At 45.5% G+C, this 24,726-nt stretch overlaps 1 protein-coding gene across 2 annotated transcripts in view; it reads left to right on the plus strand.

Annotated features, from left to right (window-relative positions):
- LIPC (lipase C, hepatic type) overlaps positions 1-24,209 on the plus strand; it is a 160,676-nt gene extending 136,467 nt beyond the window's left edge. Inside the window, exons 6-10 of one of the 2 annotated variants that reach the window (XM_008953217.4) lie at positions 86-319; positions 2,666-2,908; positions 15,255-15,372; positions 17,916-18,134; positions 23,081-23,238. In XM_008953217.4, the coding sequence (XP_008951465.3) occupies positions 86-319; positions 2,666-2,908; positions 15,255-15,372; positions 17,916-18,134; positions 23,081-23,192 (926 nt within the window). In that variant the 3' untranslated portion in view covers positions 23,193-23,238. Of the gene's footprint in view, positions 1-85; positions 320-2,665; positions 2,909-15,254; positions 15,373-17,915; positions 18,135-23,080 lie in introns of both variants that reach the window. The other variant, XM_057299878.2, reaches the window with a different exon arrangement.
- The last annotated feature ends 517 nt before the right edge of the window (positions 24,210-24,726 follow it).

The following is a 24,726-nucleotide window of genomic DNA, read 5'->3' on the forward strand; positions in this document are numbered from 1 at the left end:
TATAATAATATCCAAAAGCTAAAAAGCACATTTCTCTTCCCCTCTCCTTGCTCCCACGTAACCCTTACCCCTGCTTTCCAATTAGGGCTGGATGCCGCGGGACCTTTGTTTGAGGGAAGTTCCCCCAGCAATCGTCTTTCTCCAGATGACGCCAATTTTGTGGATGCCATTCATACCTTTACCCGGGAGCACATGGGCCTGAGCGTGGGCATCAAACAGCCCATAGGACACTATGACTTCTATCCCAACGGGGGCTCCTTCCAGCCTGGCTGCCACTTCCTAGAGCTCTACAGACATATTGCCCAGCACGGCTTCAATGGTGAGAATGAAGTCATGGGCCAGGAGCACCGGCCTACATTTCAATGGGGCCTCTGGAATTCAGTGGAATCTACCAACATACGGGACTCAGGGAAGAGTTCAGCAAGGACAGGGGCCCAGGGTGTATGGTCACCAAGCCTACCCAGAGAGAAGGAATACTGGAGTGGGCAAGGGTGCCTGTCCCCCAGCGGGCCACTCCTGGCAACAGGCCAAGGCCACGCCCTGAGGATGAACAGAGGGCACCAACAGGAACCCCCACTTCTCACCCCAGCCCCATGTGCCCAGGCAAACCCTCTCCCGGGGTACCAGCTCTTCTGAGAGTTGAGTCCGGATGCCTGTGTTTATTCTTCCTTCTCTGGAAGTTCCCTCGTTCCAGGGACCACCTCTATTCTGAACCACATGAGGATCCACTTAATAGGTTGTGGCTTCTCGATGAAGGTCTCACTCTTCATCCCACCCCATCAGTTTAATTGAGGAAATTACTCAGACTCTCCCAATGGGAAATTCAGCTTCAAATATGTCCTTGTTATGCCCTTTACCTCAGGGCAGACACGGAATGTGCTGTTATCTGGGTTGTGATCCCACTTCTCTCTCAAGTCCTAAAACCGAAATATTAACATGCACATTGATAATATGCACAGGATTAAAGAACAAAAATGTCAGCAGAAGCAGCACATTCCACGGGCATTCCAAATTTCTTGCTATTATAAAATATCACCCTGATTAAGACATGCCAATCACTCCAAGCCAAGTAGAGCCCTCCACCCCCACAAGCCACCTCACCCTGATCATCCAACACTCAGCTGAGAACACACTCTCTTGTGATGACACCATCCTCGCCTCTCCAATATCAGAATGACCTTCACACTCCGCACCATCTCATTTTGGCTGGACTCCCAGTCTTCCACCGCCCAGGCCTGAGAGAGCCTTCTGGGAACTTGCCCTTATCATTGCTTACATCCCTCCCACCTCCCCCACCCCATCACCTCCCCTCCAGCCACCAGCAGTTCCCAGCTGACCATCCAGCCCTCATCCCAAACTTCACCCCAACAAAGCTCAGTACAGACCATCAGGATGGTGTATGGGCTTTATTTGCCTGGTAAACACATTCCTGACCAATCATTACCATTTGCTCTTTTGTGCTAAACTTCAAAGCGACGGAACCAAATGTAGGTATTCAGCTTGCCCAAGCTTGGGCTGGTTTTTCTCAGTCGTCTTCACCCCTGTGTTTGAAAGGGTTCCTGGGGTAGTTCTCCCAGCCACAGCTGCACAGGGGCTCACTGGATAACTGCAGATTCACCTTCACTACCTCCTGGGTGGATGAGCTTGGGGGAGTTAGTGGATGTCTCGGAAGCTCAGTTTTCTCGTCGAAAACAGCGGCCTCAAGGAGCTGCAGTGAAGATGCAGGCAGTGGAGGAGCGGACGGCACGCAGCATACACAGACTCCTAGTAGGTGCCCAAGGAATGCAGCCGCTAGCGTCCAAGGACTGCGGTGACTAATCTTGGCATTTAGCCTCCAGACAACTGGAGAAATAGCTTTTGGCAAAGTCACCTGTGCTGTCCCTTTACAGCAAGTGTTTCACATATCTTGTGGTGGTTCCTTAACATCCCCTGAGAATTATTTACCACAGATTAGGTTAAAATTTGGAGAGTTAAAAAAAAAAAAAAGGTCAAATCCTTAGTAGATCAACCTCATAAGCTTGTTTTGGGGGTGAGGCCTGTCCAGATCTGGTTACTGGGCAATGTCCTTCCAAATCCAATTCTTGTGCTGGTTTCACAGGCCTGTTACCTAAGGGATGCAATGGCTGCTGTGGGACACAAGGTAGACATTGTTGAGAGGCCTCAGCGCTCTCCAGACCATCAGAGTGCCACGGGATTGTCTCGTGTATCTAGTTATATTAAGAGAAGAGGAGTCCCACGCAAGCCTGTTCCAGAAAACCCACCCTCCAGGCATCAGCACCTGGGCATTCTAAATTATCTCATTTGAGATAGAAATATTTCTATAATAAATTACACTAACCTGCTCTCTTAATGAATTTGATCTTTCCTTAGTGACTTGGGTGCCTATTAAAATGCCTACTGTAACACGCTGGCATAAAGGAGTGCTCTCAGGATCCCGGCAGTGCCTGGGATTTTGCCTGACACTACATGACTCAGAGGGTCTACTTCCCTTAGTTTCAGTCAGTTGTCACATCCTGCTGTTGTCAAGGGGTCTGCCTTGACAAGCCCACCCTTGCCTGTTCTGTGTGCTACTGCTAACCTCCTGTGGGCTGAGAACCAAGGTGATCCTGAGTTGAGGCTGCTTTGGGTTAAGGGGTGATAACGTCCTCCTTGCCCTGTGTTCCAGCCATCACCCAGACCATAAAATGCTCCCACGAGCGATCGGTGCACCTTTTCATCGACTCCTTGCTGCACGCCGGCACGCAGAGCATGGCCTACCTGTGTGGTGACATGAACAGCTTCAGCCAGGGCCTGTGCCTGAGCTGCAAGAAGGGCCGCTGCAACACGCTGGGCTACCACGTCCGCCAGGAGCCGCGGAGCAAGAGCAAGAGGCTCTTCCTCGTAACGCGAGCCCAGTCCCCCTTCAAAGGTGAGTGTGGAGCTGGGGAGCCTTCAGAAGGGCAGGATGCAGTCCCCTGCCCAAAGGGCTCAGAAGTCCCCTTGGCTTCTTTCCTGGAGGTGCTTCAGCTCTGCTGTTGCAGTGTTTCTGAAACTGTGCAGGCTCCAGACAGCAACGTTGACACAGCCTTTCTCCTGTCCCAAGAGTGTGGCCACCTTGCTGCCAAGGGCTAGGAGGAGAAACCTCGATCATTTCTGAAACGATCCTTGGGTTGGCCTCTCTGTCCATTTTCATGCTCCCCTAGAATGTTAGATCTGCAAGGCCACACGCAGTTTACCTGGGCTACCCGGATCTCACTGTACAGAGACTTCAGGCATCTCCAAACACAGCCTAGAACCCAGTTCTTTCATCTCTGTTCACGGCCCCCATGAAAAAACTGGATTCTAGACTGCATTTCATTTCTTCTAAGATTTGAATCAGCTGATCTGATAAGACATGATATTCACCCTGAGGCACTCCCAAGACAAGATTCAGCTTCCAATGTTTCCCAGCCAGATTTTTAACCACAGGGCAGAAAGTGGGCCCAGCAGCTCTCTGGATTGAATGGAAGATTGTAGAAAGGGCTGTGACCACGTCTTAGGCTGAGGCCAGCAGAGAAATACTCCACTGAAACCTAAATCCTCCTGGAGGGAACAAGCCGACATCTGTTGCCATTAACATTTCTGCCTAATCCCTAAAACAGCTCGGGAGTGCTTTAGCATCTCACTGTTTCATCGCACAGCCTCTCCAGTGCTGGGAGAAGAAATCTGATGTGCTGTTTGACTATTACCATGCAGATATTTGTATCTGGAGAATGTAAACAGGCCGTCACCACCACTTTGCTTTTAGGGAGCATTTTACACAAAACATTCGATGCAGCCATCAGCTCCTTGTGGTTCTCCCAACAGCCAGGCAAGGATGGCAGGGCTGGTTATTATCCCATTCTAAAGAGGAGGAAAGCAAAACTCGTGTGGGGTGCCCACAGCTGTGCAGCTGTAAGGAGACCTGGAACAGGGCCACCTGACTCTCAGTCGTGAGTTCAAACTCCCAGGCAGCTTATTTTTGAGGCACAGGATTTCTCTGTGTATCGGAACTTTTGCTCTCCAGTCAGGTTTCCCTCCCTTGAGTCAAGCAGGTCTAGGAATGACAGAAATTTCTTGTGGGTGCGCACAGCATCTGAAGAGTAGTTGGTGTGAGGGCAGGATCTTTCGGGCCAAAGGGTCCCTCCACTGGCTGTCCCTTAGGGCTGGAGGAGATGGCAGCACGCAGGTGAGGGAATTTGGAAGTCCTCCTGCTTCGGGGAGCTCCTCCGCTGCAGGCTGCCAATTAGAGACTCATTTGGGTGAACCAGCTCCTCTTTTAAATGGCAATGCCGCCTGGAGTGATTAAGCCTCTTAGATAATCACATTTCACTGGATCTATTTTAATCATGGAATGTTCGCATCATGAGGAGCAGTTCAACCCTGCCGTTTTTCAGATGGGGAAACCAAGGCCTAGGCAGGGAAAATTATTTGTCCAGAGACAAAAAGCTCTTGGCAAACCTGGCATTTAGACCTGGGGCCTCCAAAGAATGAGCAGAGTGATTTTTACCTCCTAAACCTGCCGCTGGTCTGTTTATGGGGATAAGAGGGGTATGGAAGAGAAGGGTGGGGGAATTGCTTTCTCCTTGAAATCACCTGGGAAGAAAAGAGGTCATTTTTCATCTTCCAGGGCTAAACTGGGCACTTCATCTGAAGTGAAGGATTTGGCCCAGCCCTAGGACATCTACTGGGGACTTGGAGATTGGGAAGGGAAGCATCAAGAGAAGGAAGAAGGGGAAAAAAGAGCAGTAGGCATGAACCAGGCTGAGCTTCTCCCATTTGCCAACTGCCCCAGTGCCCGACCACCATACACTGCTGATGTGAACTCACAAGGATCCCTTTCTTATTAAGGAAGACCAAAGAATTGCATTAGGGCATCATTATCTCACCCACCAGCTACCAAAACCAACGTACTCATCCATCCGTATATTCTTCAAACACAGTCCTACCCTCAGGGGGCTCGGTGGAGACTAACCCACGATGAGTTCCTTGGAGACCACATTTGTGTCTCTTTATTACCGACTACTTATCTTGCTCCTGGGACATCTAGTGAGGAGGAGGTTAAGGGCAGGACTGACTGAAACTGGTCAGGAACCGAAAGCCCCAGGCTGGAGGGAGGTTCCAGTGCTGAGCTGTGGCTTGTACCACACCCTCTCCTTTTCTTTCTTACTTTTTTTTTTTTTTTTTTTTTTGAGACCAAGTCTCACTCTGTCGCCCAGGCTGGAGTGCAGTGGCGTGATCTTGGCTCACTGCAACCTCCACCTCCAGGGTTCAAGTGATTCTCCTGCCTCAGCCTCCTAAGTAGCTGGGATTACCGGCATGCACCACCACGCCCAGCTAATTTTTGTATTTTTAGTAGAGACAGGGTTTCGCCATGTTGGCCAGGCTGGTCTCGAACTCCTTACCTCAAGTGATCCACCCGCCTCGGCCTCCCAAAGTGCTGGAATTACAGGTGTGAGCTACTGCGCCCAGCCCATACCCTCTCCTTTTCTGCTCCCCCACAAATTCTCCCCAGTTCTCCTTCAGCCCCTCCAGTGAGCAAAGTCCTCACCCGCTCAACCCAGTTTCACTTGCTAGTGGAAAGTAACGTCTCTGTGGTCACATCAAGCCACCCTGGGCATGGCTGGAAAGTGCACTCATGCGAGACTCGCCTGTTTGAAGCAGCTGCTCATGGGATACTGCTATCTATATAATGTTATGTTGTCCAATGTGGTAGCCACAAACCATATGTGGCTATTTAAATCCAAATCTAAGTTACTTTAAATTAAATGGAACCAAAAATTCAGTTTGTCAGTTACACAAGCCACCTTTCAAGTGCTCAAATACGTGGCTGCTGCATCAGAGAACACAGAAATAAAACATTTCCATCGCTGCGGAGAGTTCTACTGGTGATGCTGGGATGAAGATTTTAATCTAGGCCACCACAGCTACACCACTCCCTGCCCATCACAACCGTGATCATAACTGACTTGGGCCCCCAAAGCCTATTTCACCAGCCACCTCCAGCATTTTGATGAATACATATTACACTCTTAAAAGAGCGGACTTGCCCAACCCCGGCCTACAGAGAAACCACAATCCCCATTTTTCAAAAACATCTAATTGTACAATGTATTTTAGTGCAGGGTCTGGTTGGGCAAGATAAACATCGCCTCCTGATTGTAGTTTCACAAAGGATGACTAACTTGGCCTGAATTCCTCTGGCTCCCAAGATATTTCGACAAAACCATCAAAGGATCTATTTTCTACAACCGTAAACCAGAACTCGGGTAAACACTGCGAGAGTACAGCAGTAGCAAGAGAGAATTGGGAAACAGTCGCCGAGTGAAACGAGGCAATTTATCGCCCACTTCCATTCTCACTCTCTCACAAGGAACCTTTACCAGTTTGGGAGCCTGTTTTTAAGGGAGGGGGAGGGAAACGGATCTGTACGGAGTAAATCCTGTTTCGCCAGTGCCTCCTCTCATTTCATCCTCAGAGCAGTCAGATGAGGTAACCGGGTGGAGAGGAGGGAAGGGGCCCTCGGGGGGCACTCTGCCCGGGCACTGGGCTGGATGTGTTGTACACGTTAGCTCATTTCCCATTTGATCCTCACAGCAACCCCCAGACGGAGAGAGACACACGCACACACAGAGACACGGTCAGGGCGAAGTCACACAATTTGTGAGCAGGAAGCATCGCATTGAATCCCAGCCTTTGCTCCTTTTACTGCACTTGGCCTCGGCGTAGGACCAAGGCCCTCGACTGAGTGCCTCTCCCTTCTGCGGCATTCCAGCTGCGTGTCCCGCCTCCTCCTCTCTGCCCTCCTTCCACACTCCCTCTTCCATATCTCCTCCACTCTTCTCCTGTCCTCCCCGTGCTGCCCTTCCCCCTCCCCCGCACCCTCACCCCCGGCCCTGCACTCCAGGCTCCCTGGGTCGGGGGTGAGGGGCACTTGCTTCTGTTGCTCGCCGCAGCCATGAGAGCACCATTTCTTGCTGGTCGGCGAGATGACGAGCCAAGCTGTGACTCGGGCAGTCGGTCTGTTTTTGGCTTTTCTCAGCTACTTCTTTGGAAGGTTTCCACTGACTTCAGGGAGAGTTCCAGAAGAAGCAGGGGCTGTCATAGACAGCACAGGCTTGGGCTTGGGATAAGGAGTGTCAAGAATCTTGGCCTTGCTGCCAACCACTTATGTGACCTTGACCTAATGACAAAACCTATGTGGGCACCAAGGAAGAGGTGTGAATAGACATGGGGATGAACCACTAGCACGGGGCCTGCAGGTGGGTCTCAAAACCTGCCCCGGTCAGTTCAGTGTGGAGGAAGGAAGTAGATGACACCCGATTAACACCTTCTGGAAGGCAGGCATTTTTTCATCGCCATCTTATCACATTTTTACAGCGACACTACAAGAAAGTTCTTAATCTGCATTCACAGATGAGGAAATCGAGCCCCAGAAAGGCTATGTGGTCTCAAGATCACAAGGTAGCAGGCATCAGAGAGGACTCAAACCCTGGGCTCTGTCTATCCGTTGAGGGCCCTTATTCCACCCACAGCACAAAGAGCTGGCAACAGGACGCCAGTCAGCACCACAGTCCTGGCCGCACACACACACTCCCCCATCTCCACCGCTCGCAGGCAGCAACAGACCCCCACAGAAGGGGCAGGCATTGGCCAGGCACGGTGGCTCACACCTGAAGTCCCAACACTCTGGGAGGCCAAGGTGGGAGGATCTCGTGAGCCCAGGCGTTCCAAACCAGCTTGGGCAACAAAGCAAGACGCCATCTCTACAAAAGAATTATAAATTAGCCAGGTAGAGTGGTGCATGCCTGTAGTCCCAGCTACTTGGAAGACTGCAGGAGGGTTGCTTGAGCCTAGAAGGTCAAGGCTGCAGTGAGACATGATGGTGCCACTGCACTCCAGCCTGGGTGACAGAGTGAGACCCTGTTTCAAAAAAATTCAATTTAATTTTTAAAAGATAGGGGCAAGCATCCAGTCTCGTGACATCAGGGCATCACTTAAATGGGACTGTACAGTTAAACCAAAATGTGGCCACGAAAATACCGACACATACAGGTGTTACATACAAAGGCTAACAAAATCACTTTCCCTTTTTCTTCTTCACTCGCGCCTGCTCTGAGTTAATTCACTTTCATTCAGCCTTGCTGGCACTGGCTGCCTTATTTGGGCAGCAACACCCTGGACAACACCATCCTGGGCCCCTCAGTCCTATGATCTTCAGCTTCCCTCTGAGTTAGAGGCATTTCGGGTATAGGAACAAGCCCTCTGGGCTTGGAGAAAACACAAGAGGTCTCATTTCTACCATCTCCATGAGAGAAATCCATACACTGAGGGGGAAAAAAAAAAAGCCCTCTTTGATGTTTGCAAAGAGAGTCATAATATCTCCCAGAGCCAACACCTAATGATTCAGAATCATTGTTTCTGGGAGGCAAAAAATAGAAAGAAATATATTCTCTTTTCATAAATTCAATAACCTGATCTTGTGAAAAGAAAATGTAAGTTTTTTCTTTTTTAAATGGCACCAGCAGGGTCCACACAGGGTTACAATCCAGGATTTTTCCTAGTGAGGAGACTCTCTGGAGGCCTCAGATTTCTGCTGTAAATGGAGTTTCCCTGATCGCATTCGAGGTCAATGGACTATTTCATGCCTTTCATCTTTAAGACCTGAAATAATTTCTCCTGCCAGAACTTGGGAGTATGTTGTACTGGTCTCTTTGTAGTCACAGGATTAAAAGCGTTTTCCCCAAATCATTTTTTAACGTCCTTATTAAACATGTCATAAGGTAAAGTGGGCAAAATCACTCACACTTTTTTCCTTAATCTTTGTAATAGCATCATTGTGCTGGGGGTGGCAGGGTAGAATGATAGGCAAATTGTCTTTTCTTTTCTTCCTTTTTTTTTTTTGAAGAAAAACACTTACAAAAATCCAAATAAGAGTAAATAATTAGGACTGGGTGTGGCGGCTCACACCTGTAATCCTAACACTTTGGGAGGCCAAGGCAGGAGGATTGTGTGAGCCCAGGATTTTGAGACTAGCCTGAGCAACATACAGACCTCATCTCTACAAAAGAGGCGGAGGAAGAAGAAGGAGGAGGAGGAGGAACTAGTTCTCAGCAGGAACCAGTTCTCAGCATGAAAGACTCATTTATATTTAAAGTTAATTTCATTTAAAGATTTCTCCAAAAAAGGGCAGTCATGCAAGATTCCCCGTGCAGACATGGAGTTTCTCAGGAGTGCTCCTGCAAACTCAAGGGTGCCTCAGCCATCAGCGCAGGTTCCGTCCACAGCCCGTTCCCTGGTGAGCCTCAGAAAGCATGCTGGCTTGGATCTTCACAGCCCACACACCTTGGCAGGTTCCATCCTCCTGCAGAGATGCTGCTGTAGGGACACATGTTGTAGAAATAGGCAATTCTCATTCATAGGATGTGCAAGCTAAAGGGGCCTTTGCATCCTCTAAAGCTGACTCCTGGGTTTTACACAAGCACCTTCTCCTAAAATCGTGGAACCATAGCATCTCAAACGCAGAAATCAATCTCCTCCTACTCACAATTTCAGAAAAAGGGAAGAAAAAGTGTATCGCCAAGACAAGGGCATGAAACATTTTCCCCGGCTCAGGGGCCAGACGTTTAGGGGACAGGAGGGCGTCCTTTGTGGCAGCGATAGCCCAGGATGGATGTCAAGGGGTCAGAGCTGGCAGGCAGTTTGTCTTGGTGGCTTCATTGGAAGCAGGTGTTGAACCACAGCTTTTCTTCAGGGGCTGTTGGCCATTTGCTTTCAAGGGAGAGACTCAGCTTGCAGAACGAAAACAGCAGGCGATATAGAAAGAGTCTTTTGGAATTAGACACACCTGGCTTTGAATCCTGCTCCACTGAACTATCTGGATAACTATAGGTCTCCAAACCTCCACTTCCTTATTTATATTCACCAGGATAATTAACACTGTGTCGGTCTAGGTCTCAGCAGAAAACAGGACTCCACTGGCCTGGATCAGCTGAAGAAAGCAAGTGGGACTCCTTACAACAGGGTGGGCAGTGTTAAGGAAACCAACAAGGACTGAGGCTGCTCCCTGCCTCTAACAGCAGGACAGATGGAGCCAGGGAAGGGACTAGCCGTGGGAAAACCAGAGCCATGGAGGAGGGGCTGCTGATAATCGTGGGAGGGCAGTGGCTGCACAGTCAGGCTCCAGAGCATGCGGGAGCAGAGAGAAAATGCCCCTGCCTCTCTCTTCTCCGCCCTGATCTCCTGCTAGTGCCTCTCCCTCCAGTGGTCACACCCAACCAGAAACCAATCGACAAGGGAGCCCGGCAGATGCAGCCTAAGGGATCCCATCCTGGAGCTCAGAGCTGAGCAGTGGAGGCCAGAGTGGATGAGGACAGCAGGGGTAGAGGGAGCAGATGGGCACTACCCAGCAGGGCATCATTATTTAGCCTGTTATGAGGAGAAAAATGATGTATGTAAAACACTTAGTATGTAGCTTAACACATAGTAGGATCTCAACAGACGGGAGCTATTTTATCATTCTTGGTGTCTTTAATGCAGTTATATATGCATGTCATTCGTCACTCAGAGAGCCTGTGAAGTACTCCTTGGAGGCCTAGTGTGTGCTGTGCCCTTGTGGAGATACAAGCAGTAGTGTGGTTCTGAGATGGCCTTTGGGGAGATAAGACATGGACACAGATGCCTGTGAGACAAGGCAGAGGCCACAAAGGACCGCAACTTCTAGTTCTCTTTTTTTTCCTTTTCAATACTTGTAAAAGCTCTTTCTTTTTCCAGTAGGATTCCAATTAGAATACATGTTTACTGCAGAAAACGTGAAACTTGCAGAAGAACATAAAGAATAAAAATGTTCTGTTAATATTTACTGTTAATATTTCTGTAATTCTGTAATATTTACTGTTAATATTTCTGTAATAATACTGTAAATTCACTGTTAATGTTTTTGTGAATTCCCCTACTTCTATGCATTCTGTTTTGCAGAGTTGGTCTCATACTAGACAGTTTCGTAGCCTGTGTTTTTTTGTTTTTGTTTTCTTTTTCACTTCTTTCATAAGCATTGAAATCATTCCAAAAATAGCTTTTAATGGCTTCATAAGAGTAAATCACATGTTTGGGACAATGAACTGAGAATCAGCAGACTAACTTCTAATTGCAGCTTCATCAGTTATTAGCCACGTGACAACGACAAGTTACTTAACTTTTTCTGAGCCTCAGCTTCTTCCTTTGTAAAATGATGTGGGAGGGAAGATAAAGTAGGCATCTTATAAAGTTGTTGTAAAGAGAAATGAGATAATTATATGAAACTATTAGCTCAATGTCTGGGACATAGTGAAACGCTAAATAGTAGTTATCATAATTGCTGTTATTAGTTCATAGCCATCCCTCTATTACTGAATATTTCAGGTGTTTTCAGTGTATTTTTAAACAAATGTTAGGACATTTTTTAACTGAAATCTCTTTCCACAATTCAACTTTTTCCTTAGAGTATATAAAGCTAGTGGTCCTGGGTATAAACATGTAAAAGTTCAAGTTCTGGAGTCAGGTTGTGTGAGCTGACGCCCCAGCCATATAAGACTTACTAGCTGTGTGATCCGAGAAAAGTCACTTAACTTCTCTATGCTTCAGTTTCCTCTTCTCTAAAATGAGATAATAATCGTATCATTTGTTTGAGGGTTAAGTGAGATGACAGAAGCAAAGCACTTGGCAAAAACCAAAATAGATATTAGCCAATGTTATTATCGTGCATACTGCCATTATATGCTCTTTTTTTTTTTTTTTTTTTTTTGACGGAGTCTTTCTCTGTCACCCAGGCTGGAGTGCAGTGGCGCGATCTCAGCTCACTGCAAGCTCCACCTCCTGGGTTCACACCATTCTCCTGCCTTAGCCTCCCCAGTAGCTGAGACTACAGGCAACCACCACCACGCCCCGCTAATTTTTTGTATTTTTAGTAGAGACGGGGTTTCACCGTGTTAGCCAGGATGGTCTCTATCTGTTGACCTCGTGATCCGCCCGCCTCAGCCTCCCAAAGTGCTTGGATTACAGGCGTGAGCCACCGCGCCCGGCCTCATTATATGCTTTTAACTGCATTTAGCACTGGGCTAAACACACAGTAGACTTCCAATTAATACATATCATATTAAACTGATCGGTTACTATGAGTGTTCCTTGAGAACTCTAGAAGGTATCCTGACTATTCATAAGGAGGTTAACCCAAGGCCAGTCCTCCCACATCTTACCCCCTCCCCCACTTTGGAAAGAACTTTCTTTTTGTCTCAGTTTGACTTACAAGACTGTTCATTTGTTACAGAGTTTCCTTGACAAACCCCCAAATAGTGTAAGACCTCTCCAGAGGCTTCTGGGATGACAGGCTAAGTCCCTCTCTCCAGTGGTGCCACCCAAGAGTTTAGGGACCCTTCCCAGGACTTGCGCCTATAGCTCTTTTCTTTTTTTTTCTTTTTTGAGACAGACTCTTGCCCTGTCACCAGGCTGGAGTGCAGTGGTGCAATCTCAGCTCACTGCAACCTCTGCCTCCTGGGTTCAAGCAATTCTCCTACCTCAGCCTCCCGAGTAGCTGGGACTACAGGCGCCCACCACCACACCCAGCTAATTTTTGTATTTTTAGTAGAGACGGGGTTTCACCATGTTGGCCAGGATGGTCTCAATCTCTTGATCTTGTGATCCACCTGCCTCGGCTCCCAAAGTGCTGGGATTACAGGTGCAAGCCACCGTGCCCAGCCAGCTGTTTTCTTACTTCTCACCCACAGCCTCTTTTGCTGTCTTGAGGGCATCATATTGCTTTATTCCAGGCTTGGGATTTGAGCATCTATTGTATTACAGCAGGGGTCCCCAACCCCCGAGCTACAGACAGTGGGCAGTTAGGATCCGGGCCTCACAGCCAGAGGCGAGCAGTGGGCGAGCAAGCATAACCGCCTGAGCTCCGCCTCCTGTCAGAGCAGTGGCAACATAAGATCCTCATAGCAGCACAAACCCTATTGTGAACTGCACATGCTAGAGATCTAGGTTGCATGCTCCTTATGAGAATCTAATGCCTGATGATCTGAGGTGGAACAGTTTCATCCTGAAGCTATCCCCCTGCCCCCACAGTGGTCCATGGAAAAACTGTCTTCCATGAAACCCATCCCTGATGCCCAAAATGTTGGGGACTGCTGGTGTATAGGGTACTGTAGTAGGTACCAGATACTACCTGAGCTAGCTCTTATCTAAAGCAGAAAACTCTTGGCCAATAAATCAACTCTTAGTATTTGGCTCTTGTTGTGAACATAAATAAACATTTGGTGCTTCAGAGATAACCCCTTTAGTAAACCCAAGAGATATCCCTGCTCACATGAGCAAATTATATACAAAATCCAAATGGGAAGATTAGTTTATGCCAAGGATAGGATTGTGTAATCTAGAAACTTGGCAATACAGCCATACCAGGACACTGGAGCTGGCAGTACCCTCTGCTGGGCTTGCTGTATAGCTACCAACCTCCGGTAGAAATAGTACCATTTAGGAGTTAGTAGATTGATTGATGAAGAGATGAATTTCCACATGCTGCGTACAAGGGATGGATAGTCAAGTGGCTAGTTACCATGATCTAATTTTTTGAAATTCTCCTATGACAAAGCTTGAAACTCAGGTCTTGAATCCTCAGAGGTGATTTCCATGTTGTTAGATGTTAATGTGCATTGTGATACGTCACCCCCAAGCAAACCATCAGTTCATTCATCCCACAAAAGTTTATTAAGCACCTACTGTGTGCAAGGCACTCTTAGGATTCGTGGATTAACCATTGTCTAAACAGGAAAGGCAAATACGCAGCAAGTATTCCATAAATCCCTTATCCTTTTCCCAAACCAGACACTCATCTTGCCACAAGCCCGGACATGGCCTCAGAATCCATCTCAACAGAGGGATCCAGGCAGTTCTTATCAATCAAATGGAATTAACATGCCGTATTAAACCTGTTTGCAATCTTGGAGCTAGAACACTGTAGATACTTAGAGAATATGGAGACAAGAGAGCTCAGGAGGTCAAGGCTGCAGTAAGCCAAGGTGGCACTGCACCCAAGCCTCAGTGACAGAGAGACCCTGTCTCAAAAAAAAAAAACAAAAAGCAACCCAAAACAAAAACAAAAGCCAATCCTGGTCTGGAAGCTGGACCCTGCATCCAACCCTGGGGAATCCACTGGGGAGAATATGGAGACAAAAGAAAGAAGTCCAAGCAGTAATCAGCCATTTTGGAATGAGGTAGGATAATTTTCAAAACAGCTCCATAGCTGTGCCACCATGCAAGCTAAGCAAACACCATCTAGGGTGAGGGAAGCTAAGAGCACAGATGCTGCTATTTGACCTTAAGCAAGTCACTTTCATCTATCTGAGCTCCAGTTTTCTTACTTATAAAATGGGGGTGATAATAACAATGCCTACATCACAGCGTTGTGATGAGTAAATGAGATGATGCAATGCATTCAACAATGCAAAAATGTATTATCATTTAACGATGCCATGTATTTAACAACGCCTGTCTAATAGTAAGCCATTTGCTTTCAGTAACTAAATGTAGACTGTATTAGGTAAAGAAGAATAAAATAAATGATCCTCTTCCAACCAACCCATCAGTAGGAGGACATTCCAGACATGTGATAAAACAGAAAGCTTTTAGGCCCAAGTTCTAGAACTAGAGTTATCTTATTTCCATTAGGAAATACACTCATTGAACCTCACAGAGCTTGTTTCCAGGAACTGCCCCAGAATATAAACGCTTGGTCACTAGGGCATATATTTCTTAGCTGGAGCTCTGCCCCACCCTGAAACACACCCCATCAGAGAGCGGCAATAATGGAAAATGGCAATGTGTTCTCTCTTGCCTTGTCAAATGCCTAAAAGGCATATATTCTTTGATTTACGAAAGGAGACCCTCACCAAACACATGAAATATTACAGCAGAACTTGCATCTAGAACTCAGTGAGAATGCCAGATATCCTATACTCCTATTCTGCCATCTTTTGTTGGTGAATATTTATCATGATTACATTACAAACACAATATAAGTCCTGAATAGACATTTAGGAAATACAGAGAAGGAAAAACAAGAAGATAAACCACCATTTAGGAGCAAAAAAATGTTGTTAATATATTAATATCTATCCAAACTCTTCCCTCTGCATGTTTAAATTTTAAGAAATAAGAGATTTTTAAATTTAAAATCACTGCTTAAATTATCTTTCTCTTTCTCTCTCTGTCTCTCTCTCTAGTTTATCATTACCAGTTCAAGATCCAATTCATCAACCAAACTGAGACGCCAATACAAACAACTTTTACCATGTCACTACTCGGAACAAAAGAGAAAATGCAGAAAATTCCCATCACTCTGTGAGTAGGAGGTGTAGCCCCCTAGGGTGATGACACACTTATTTTTCTTGCAGAACATAAATGGACTCTGTAGTTTTCAAGAGTCAGGCCAGCTACAACTACTTTATTCCAGACGCAACCCAAAAAGTATCTGAGACACATGTCAATCAATTTAGTTTATTTTGCCAAGGTTAAAGACATTACTGTGACACAGTCTCAGGAGGTCCTGGTGACCTGTATCCAAGGTGGTCAGGTTACAGCTTAGTTTTATACATTATAGGAAGATATAAGACATCAATCAGTACTTGTAAGATGTACACTGGTTTGGTCCAGAAAGGCAGGAGAACTCAAAGTGGTTTGGGGTTGGAGGTGCAGGGGAGCTTCCAAGTCATGGGTGCATTTAAAGATTTTCTGATTGGCATTGGTTGAATGAATTTATCTAAAGATCTAGAATCAATAGAAGGGAGTGTCTGGATTAAGATAAGGGGTTGTGGAGACCAAGGTTCTTATTATGCAGAAGAAGCCTCCAGGTAGCAGGCTTCAGAGACAATTGATTGTAAATGTTTCTTATCAGACTTAAAAAGGTGCCAGACTTAGTTCATTCTCTCCGAGATCAGTGAAAAGACCTGGATAGGGAAGGGAATTCTCTACAGAATGTAGGTTTTCCCGCCACAAGACAGCTGTTCAGGGCCCTTTCAAAATATGTCAAAGAAATATATTTTAGGGTAAAATAGTTTAATTTCTTTCAGGGCCTGCTGTCTGTCATGTGATGCTATACTAGAGTCAGGCTGGAATTTGGTGTCTTATTGCTACAAAAAATCTGCTTCATCAGTCCTAAAATCTGGGTTTTAATGTTAATGCTGGTCATTTGTGCCTGAATTCCAAAGGGAGGAGAGTATAAAGAGGCATGTCCCACCTCCCCTTCCCACCATGGCTTGAACTCGTTTTTCAGGTTAACTTTGGAATGCCCTTGGCTGAGAGAAGGGGTCCATTCAGATGGTTGGAGGGCTTAGAATTTTATTTTTAGTTTACATGGGCTTGAGCATTTAAGCACCAATCACATACAGGGCACTGTGGTAGGCGCCAGATACTACCTGAGCTAGCTCTTACCTACAGCAGAAAACTCTTGGTCCACAAGTCAACTCTTAGTGTTTGGTTCTTTTTGTGAACATAAATAAATATTTGTTGCTTCAGAAACAACCCCTTTAGTAAACACAGCCCATCCCACATGGCCATCCTGGTCAGACAGGACATCCACCCAAGCCCCAACCCTCACGTCCCTCCTCAGCCTCTCCAGTTCCCACCAACTGCTCAATGTTATGCACTGTGGGCTGAGCAGACAGGGAAGCCAGAGATGGCCCCACCAGGGCCTGCAGTGCAGAGGCAGGTGGTGAGGGGCGGAGCAGGTGTTCCCAAGAGGTCCCAAGAGCCTTTCCAGTGAGTTCGTAACCCAGAAATTCAAGTGGTATCTTTTGACTTGGCACAGATTTCCAATTTCAATCAGCCTGCTCTGCCAGCCTCCCCATCTGTCCTTCACCCTGTTACCCACCTGCTCACTCTGAGGCTCCCCAGCCTCTCTGGCCTCTCAACCCTCAGCATGGACTCTCCCTGGAAAGTGACACTAGCCCCTCACCCACTCCAGAGATGATCCTGAGCTTCCCGAAAATTGCCCCCAGCTTTGGATCTCTGATCATCACACTGATTCAGTCATTCAGCAAGCATTTGTTGATGCTCTGTCCAACACCTTCCTAAGGATACAGAGGACCCTAGCCTCTGGATGCTCACAACCTGGCAGGGCGGGGGGATTCCTAAACAATTCTTCACGGCATACTCGGGAAGAGCTATGCCAAGCCACACAAGGGACACCCACCCCCGACCCCACCATCCATCTGCCTCGCCCTAAATCCACTGCTGCCTCTGCACTGCCAAAAATCTCTCCCAGGGGATGGTTCTCAATAGCGGAAAGGGCATCTCGCTGCTCTGTCAACGTTGGGATATTTTAGTGTCTTGGAGATTAGTGAGTAAAGCTGATCATGATACCTCAGAGTCTGCATTTAAATCTTGCTCTAAATCGGTGCATCCTTTTTATGTGTAGTTTTTCTATTACTGTTATGCCTCACTGTTTTAACAGAGGTTTCTATTTATATGGGGGGAGGAGCGTTACTTGGGAGAGAGTGCATGCTGTAGGCATACTATGTTAAACCTACAGAGAGCTGAACTGTCCAGACACCGTTGCCAAAGCCCCACTGTCTCCACAGCGGCTTCTTCCTAGAAGCTAAGCTAGAGAAAGTTAACTAGATTTGTTATAGTGGGACTTCTCGGAGCCTTTTTGATGTGTTAACCAGAAAATAGTATAGTTTTCGCAATTTTATTATCTGGAAATCCCTTTTTTATCCTGGCACACCTACTGCTAACTCTATCAATAGTCTGTTGAACACTAGTTTGGGAAATGCAGCAAAAATCCCAAGTCATTCAGGGAAACACAACACATCTTGAATGTGTGTGACCGTCACTTTGCTGTTACAACTAAACTGATTGTGTCTGATTTTCTTTGTGTATTCAAGGGGCAAAGGAATTGCTAGTAATAAAACGTATTCCTTTCTTATCACGCTGGATGTGGATATCGGCGAGCTGATCATGATCAAGTTCAAGTGGGAAAACAGTGCAGTGTGGGCCAATGTCTGGAACACGGTCCAGACTATCATCCCATGGAGCACAGGGCCGCGCCACTCAGGCCTCATTCTGAAGACGATCAGAGTCAAAGCAGGAGAAACCCAGCAAAGGTGACTGCTGATTCAATCTCCTATTAACGTCCATTAAGCACCCACTTGTGCCAGGCAGTCTCACAATTTAATACTCACATTCATCATGTGAAGTGAGTATTATTAGGCCCTAGTGATGGAGTACAGAAGCTCAGAAAGGTGAAGTGACTATCCCAACTTTACACAGCCACAGGTGCCAGGACAAGGATTCATACCCAGGTCTTTGAATACACACCAGGGTCTCCCCACTGCCCGTGGCTAACGCTGCCTGCCTCTGGAGCCTGAGGACCACCACACTAACCCCAGGCTTCTCAAGCTTCAGTGCAGGTGAATCACCAGGTGAATCAGTGCTGCCAGTCCAAGGTGCTGTGGTAGATGCAACATCTTTTTTTTATTGTTTGCCCAAAGAAAATCTTTTAACAGATCACAATATCAAAAATCTCGATGTATCTCTCTCTCTCTCTCTCTCTCTCTCTCTGTGGTCGTATCTTTCAAATGTCAGTTGCCAAAGAATCACTGGGAAGCCAAACACATTTGCAGAATTCCTGGACCTACCCGCAGATTCATGGTGGGCTTGGGAAGGGGTCCAGGATGCCTGTTGTTGAATAAGAGCCCTAAGAAACTCCAATGTAGAACAATGGGTCACCCATAAGAAATGCTGCTGTGTTTGATTTAACATCTCCCGTGGCCCCAAAGTCTCCAGGGATACGAAGGAGCTGGGGTGGGGAGCAAAGAAAAGGAAGGACAGGGCTGGGCGTGGTGGCTCACACCTGTAATCCCAGCACTTTGGGAGGCCTTGGCGGGCGGATCACCTGAGGTCAGGAGTTCAAGACCAGCCTGGCCAACATGGTGAAATCCCCTCTCTACAAAAATACAAAAATTAGCTGGGCGTGGTGGCGCACACTGGTAGTCCCAGCTACTCGGGGGGCTGAGGCAGAAGAATCAGTTGAACCCAGGAGGTGGAGGTTGCAGTTAGCCGAGATCGCGGCATTGCACTCCAGCCTGGATGACAGAGAGAGAGACTCCGTCTCAAAAAAAAAAAAAAAAAAAAAAATAGAAAAGAAAAGGAAGGATGCTCCAGCGCTCCTGAAGTCCTCCCAGCAGAAGAAAGGGCTGCCCAGCACACCCTGCCATAGCAACCGTGCTTTTCGGTCATCCGTGGTTCTCCACGGCAGAATTCCAGGCGTCCCCGGGCCCTCTCCTCTCTCTTCCCTTCTCTATTCAGGACACGGTCTCTCCTCTCCCACCTTCCCTTGTCGCGAAGGCCATGTTTCTCTTTGGCTTGTCCTTATAGAGGTGGAAAACAGCAGGTTTCTAACCTCTGAACTACCCTCTTCCCTCACCCCCTGGGTTTCACTGCCAGGTGCCGGCCTGTGGCAGATGTATGCCCCTGAGTCCCTTTATACAACCGCACTCCGAGATTTTATCTCCCTGGGATGCAAAATCCTGGCAATTACTGAGAGCATACTCTGCCGTCTGCCAACAGATCTCCCAACAGAATCAATCTGGGAAGATTAAACTGCTCGCTCCTCTTCTGCACTGAGCTCTTCTCACATGACTCTTTGGCCCATTGGAGCAGCGCTGCTTCTGAGCTCTGACCCTGCCCAGATGCTCTTAGCTGGAGAGTAATTCCTCAGTTTAGGTGGCTGCTCACCCTGACAATCCCATGTGGCTTGACCTGAAAGGGTGGCTAAAGCACAACACTACCTTCTCCACTGGGGCACACCCATGTGGTATGGAAGAAGAAATGAGGAGAGGGAGGGGCCTGGCACTTCCAGGGCTCCCACACAGGGTGAGCATTGAAGCAGGTGCTCCATGGCATTGGTCTCACGTGATCTTTGCTGTGATCCTGAAATGGGTAGCATTGGCTGTGCAGATTAGGAACCTGAGGCTCACAGAAGTTACACAGCTTGAGGACATTGCTCAAAATTGTCCCAGTCCAGATTTGACTGGGATTTGTCTGATTTATTACCCATTTGTTGGGGGTGTGCTGTTTCCAACAGTTCCTTCTTCCATTAGTTTTGGTTCCATTAATCTGAATTTTCTCAGTCTAATCTAGCAGAGTTGCAGTGCTGGACATTAACATATGTATGCATCAAACCCATCCTTAGGGCTGTAGGAGGTACTGCATGCGGGTTATGGGAGCTATAATTTTTTTTAGGTTGTAAATACCGAGTGCCTCCTCTGTGTCTACACAGTGCCAGGTACTATCGGAGAATACAAAAAAAAAAAAAAAAAAATCTGAGTTGTGGCTCTTGGTAGAAATAAACTCCAGGACCTAACCAGGAAAGTAAGATGAATTAATTTTATGAATGGTGTGGTCCATCGCAGGGCTTCTCAAACTTTCACGAGCATACAAAGCATCTGGGAATCATGTTAAAATGCAGGTTCTGCTTTAGTGAGTCTGGGGTGAGCCTGATGTTCTGCATTTCTAACAAGCGACCAGGCAATGCTGTTGCTGCGGGTCCACGGACCACACTTTGAATAGTGAGAGTCCAGCATAACACAACCCGGGAAGTGTAAGAAGAAAGTTCAGACCCGTACACTTGGGGCTGTGCTGCAACATGCTTTGAGGAGGCCAAGAGGTGTTTCCAGGGAGACAGGCAGCCGGCAAAGCAATATGGCTGGCAGGATCGGATGGACTCCAGTGTCAGCCAGTCCTAAACTCACATTTTAACTTCACTGCTCACAATCTGTGTAGCCTCAAACAATAACTTCACTCTTCAAGACTCAGTTGTTTAGTGATAAATGAGAATCATAATATACATTTCATGAGACTAATAACAACTACTAATTTTTTAGTGCCTTTTGCAGACCAAAATCCCAGAATCGGGATGGGAACATTAAACTCTACACTCGTAATATCGCTGCTAAGTGCAAGTGGAAAAAGAAGTAGGTTAAGTAACTTGCTCTGTGCCTCCATGGAAGAAATTCAGTGGAAGGTGGTTTTCTTCCCCCAAAGGCACAAAATCAGGGATGAGTAGGGTTGTGGAGATGGTGAAGAGAAAGAGAAGAAATTATTGGCCCTACAGCAAGACCAAGTATAATAACTGGCTAAACCTAATGAGAAGACATTCAATTTCCACAGTACTCATATAATGCAAAATAAAATCAAAGAAATTATCACTGGTTACTCATTAGTTTGGCAGGAAATCAAAAACGGACAACATCCAGAGTTAGTAAAGATGTGGAGAAACGGGCATTCTCATACACTATTAGTGAGAGTGTAAATTACAGGCATTTTTTAGGGGAATTTCATTCAACAACTAACGTTTAGTGAGTACCTACCTTATGCCAGACAATGTTGTGGACACCAGATGTATAATAGTGAACAGACAGGCTGGGCTAAAATACAAAAAAATTAGCCGGGCATGGTGGCGCATGCCTATAATCCCAGCTACTCGGGAGGCTGAGGCAAAGGAATCGCTTGAACCCAGGAGGCAGAGGTTGCGGTGAGCTGAGATCACACCACTGCACTCCAGCCTGGCGACAGAGCGAGACTCCGTCTCAAAAAAAAAAAAAAATATATATATATATATGTATATATGTGTGTATATATATATGTATATATGTGTGTATATATATATGTATATGTGTGTGTGTGTGTGTGTGTATATATATATATATATAGTGAACAGACAGAGTCCTTGGTCTCATGAAGTTTACATTATCACATTTTTAAATATGCATACTACTTTGAGCCAGAATTTTATTTCTAGGTGTCTTATCATCTTTCTGGAGTATCTGTGCACATAATCAAAATATGCACAAAGGCTATATATGAATACATATGTACAGAATGTTTGTTGCAGTACTATTAAATAAATACTATACACAATAAGTAAATAGTAAACTCTTGAGAAAATCTTAATGTCTAACAGTAGGAAAACGCATTGTGGTTCATCCTTAAAATGGAATGTCATGAAGCAGGTGAAAAATAGTGAAATAGACTTCTACCTAATGATATGAGCAAGTCTCTGAGTACCATTTTCTGGTAACAAGGAAAAATTGCAGGAAAACATACACAACATGATGCCACTCAATATATGTAAATGCATAGGAACAAGTCTGGAAATGCATAAACCAAATCATAAATGTAGAGAGGGGAGTGATGTTAGTGAAGGCCGATGGTGAAGAGGTTCTTTACTATTTGGCTTCATTTATTCCTTTACCATTTGAATTTTCAAGAATGCATTCACAAATTACTCATAGCATTTTTAAATTTTAAAAGTCCAGTTTAGTGAAGACTTGACCTTAGACGCAATTCAAAGAAAAAAGAAGTAATAAACTAGAATTTTTCTACAGATATATCTATAGATATATATTTAACAGATGCAATTGGAAATAATAACACAAAATGGTATCTCGGGCCAAGCCAACAGCCAAAGCAGTCTAGTTGTTGTTTCCAAAACACATAGTGGTGTCCTCTTTAGTGGACAATGTCAGCTCCGATATGAGGAAGGGGCAGGGCTTACAGGGCTGAGCCAGGCAGAAACCGATGACACTGGCCTCATGCCAAGGACCTTTAAGAACAGCATTTACAAACCGGAGCGTGTCCAAGGAGGGAAGGCTGAGGAGGTAAGCTTGCCTTAGGAGGAAGGGTTGAGGAACTAGAAATGTTTGCCCTGAAGTCAAGGCAAATGTGGTCAAGGAAACAATAGCCACCCCCAAATCTTCGATGAGCTGTCATAGGGGAGAAAAAAGGAGGGCTGCCCCAGGACTTTCCTTCTTACAGAACTGAAATCACCCCAGTGTAGAACTCCAGGAAGTCTTACACTGATGGCTTTCACTGACTTGGGTTTTGTTTTTCTCTGAAGTTACAAAAATATTTGCGAACATAAGAATTTAACTTAAAAAAAGACATCACATGCCTTACACAAATTGAGTGAAATTTGATAAAGGATGAAACACTTCAATAAGCTCCACCTAAAACTTAATGCTGTGTTTGCTTCCTGTTTTCTATTCAGAATGACGTTTTGTTCAGAAAACACAGATGACCTACTACTTCGCCCAACCCAGGAAAAAATCTTCGTGAAATGTGAAATAAAGTCTAAAACATCAAAGCGAAAGATCAGATGAGATTTAATGAAGACCCAGTGTAAAGAATAAATGAATCTTACTCCTTATCTGGAATGGCTGCCTTATTTAGAAGCCAAAATTACATAAAGAATATCACACAAAGCTTAAATAAAGTTTAGATTTAAGGGGGGTATGTTTCACTCTCATAAACTGAGCTTTTAAAAACGATATGATATAACTATTTTCCAGTATTAGTACAACCAAAAATGTCCCAATTTTATCTCTGGTTAAATGTTAATATATGCAAATAAGTACAAATGCAAGAGCCATTTTAGATCTGTTGTTCTAATTTACAATGTCTTTTATAATTAAGTTTCCCACATGTCCTTGCTAGTTTATTATGACCCATTTTTGAACCATGCTAGAAAGATACTTTTTTATTAGGTAACTAGTGCTTCAGTAAAGCAAGATTCTAATTAATCACCACTAGTTGTGTATACCAAATACACATCCTTTAAGACAATACAGTTCTTAAAAGAAGAAAAATTATAATTATTCTAATATTTATACAAATCATATAACGATTTCACAGAACCAAACACTTACAAGTAGAATTCTACTAAAACTACTTGTGATAACAGTGAAAGCTAGACACGTGGTCATTTTAATAATGGAATTACAAATTAAATAAACATAATTATTGTATCTTACTAATGCTTGCAACAAAAGCTAATTTTAAAAACTTGGAATGTCTCAAAGCGTTTGCTATGGACTGAATGTTTGAGTCACCCCAAAATTCATATGCTGAAATCTAATCCCCAGTGTGATGGTGTTTGGAGGTGGGGCCTTTGGGAGGTGATTAGGTCATGAGGGTGGAGGCCTCATAAGTGGGATTAGTGCCCTTATAGGGGATAAAGGATCAGAACTCTCTGCCATGTGCGGATATGAGAAGGCAACTATATGCAAACCAGGAAGTTGACCCTCACCTGGAAGTAGACTACCAGATCTGCTGGCACCTTTATCTTGGACTTCTCAGCTTCCAGAACTGTGAGAAATAAATGTTCCTTGTTTAAGCCATCCAGACCATGGTAATTTGCTCTAGAAGCCTGAACTAATTGACAGAGTTAGATGTCAAATTTCAAACTGTCCAATAAGTGAAATAATAATGTTTTGACCAGCAAATTCCATCACAAAGCACATGGTGACAATGGACGCTAAATATGGTAATCAGTTAGATATGTGTTTTACATAATTCAGAGAGGAGGAACATGTTATGCACATTAAACAACCTAATCTAACATGCACTTAGGCTCAGCTATATACAGCCCATAATTCATATTCTCTTCACCAAAGCAGGGTAAACTGGGGCTCATGAAAACAAAAATCCTGGAAAGATGTCTGCCTCTGACTAATCAATTTAAAATTATCTTGCATGATTCACTTTTATTTCTCTTTGAAAGACCTAGAAATCTAAAACTTATGGGGTGGTGGGATAGGAAGAACAGCTGGTCAGTGTTTCCAAATGAAGCATTCTGTCCTGAATGCTAATCTTACCTGCAAAAGTATTTGACCCTACTTTTAGGGAATGTGTGTG

Source organism: Pan paniscus, chromosome 16 (genome assembly GCF_029289425.2).
Source record: "Pan paniscus chromosome 16, NHGRI_mPanPan1-v2.0_pri, whole genome shotgun sequence".
NCBI classification, from domain to species: domain Eukaryota; kingdom Metazoa; phylum Chordata; class Mammalia; order Primates; family Hominidae; genus Pan; species Pan paniscus.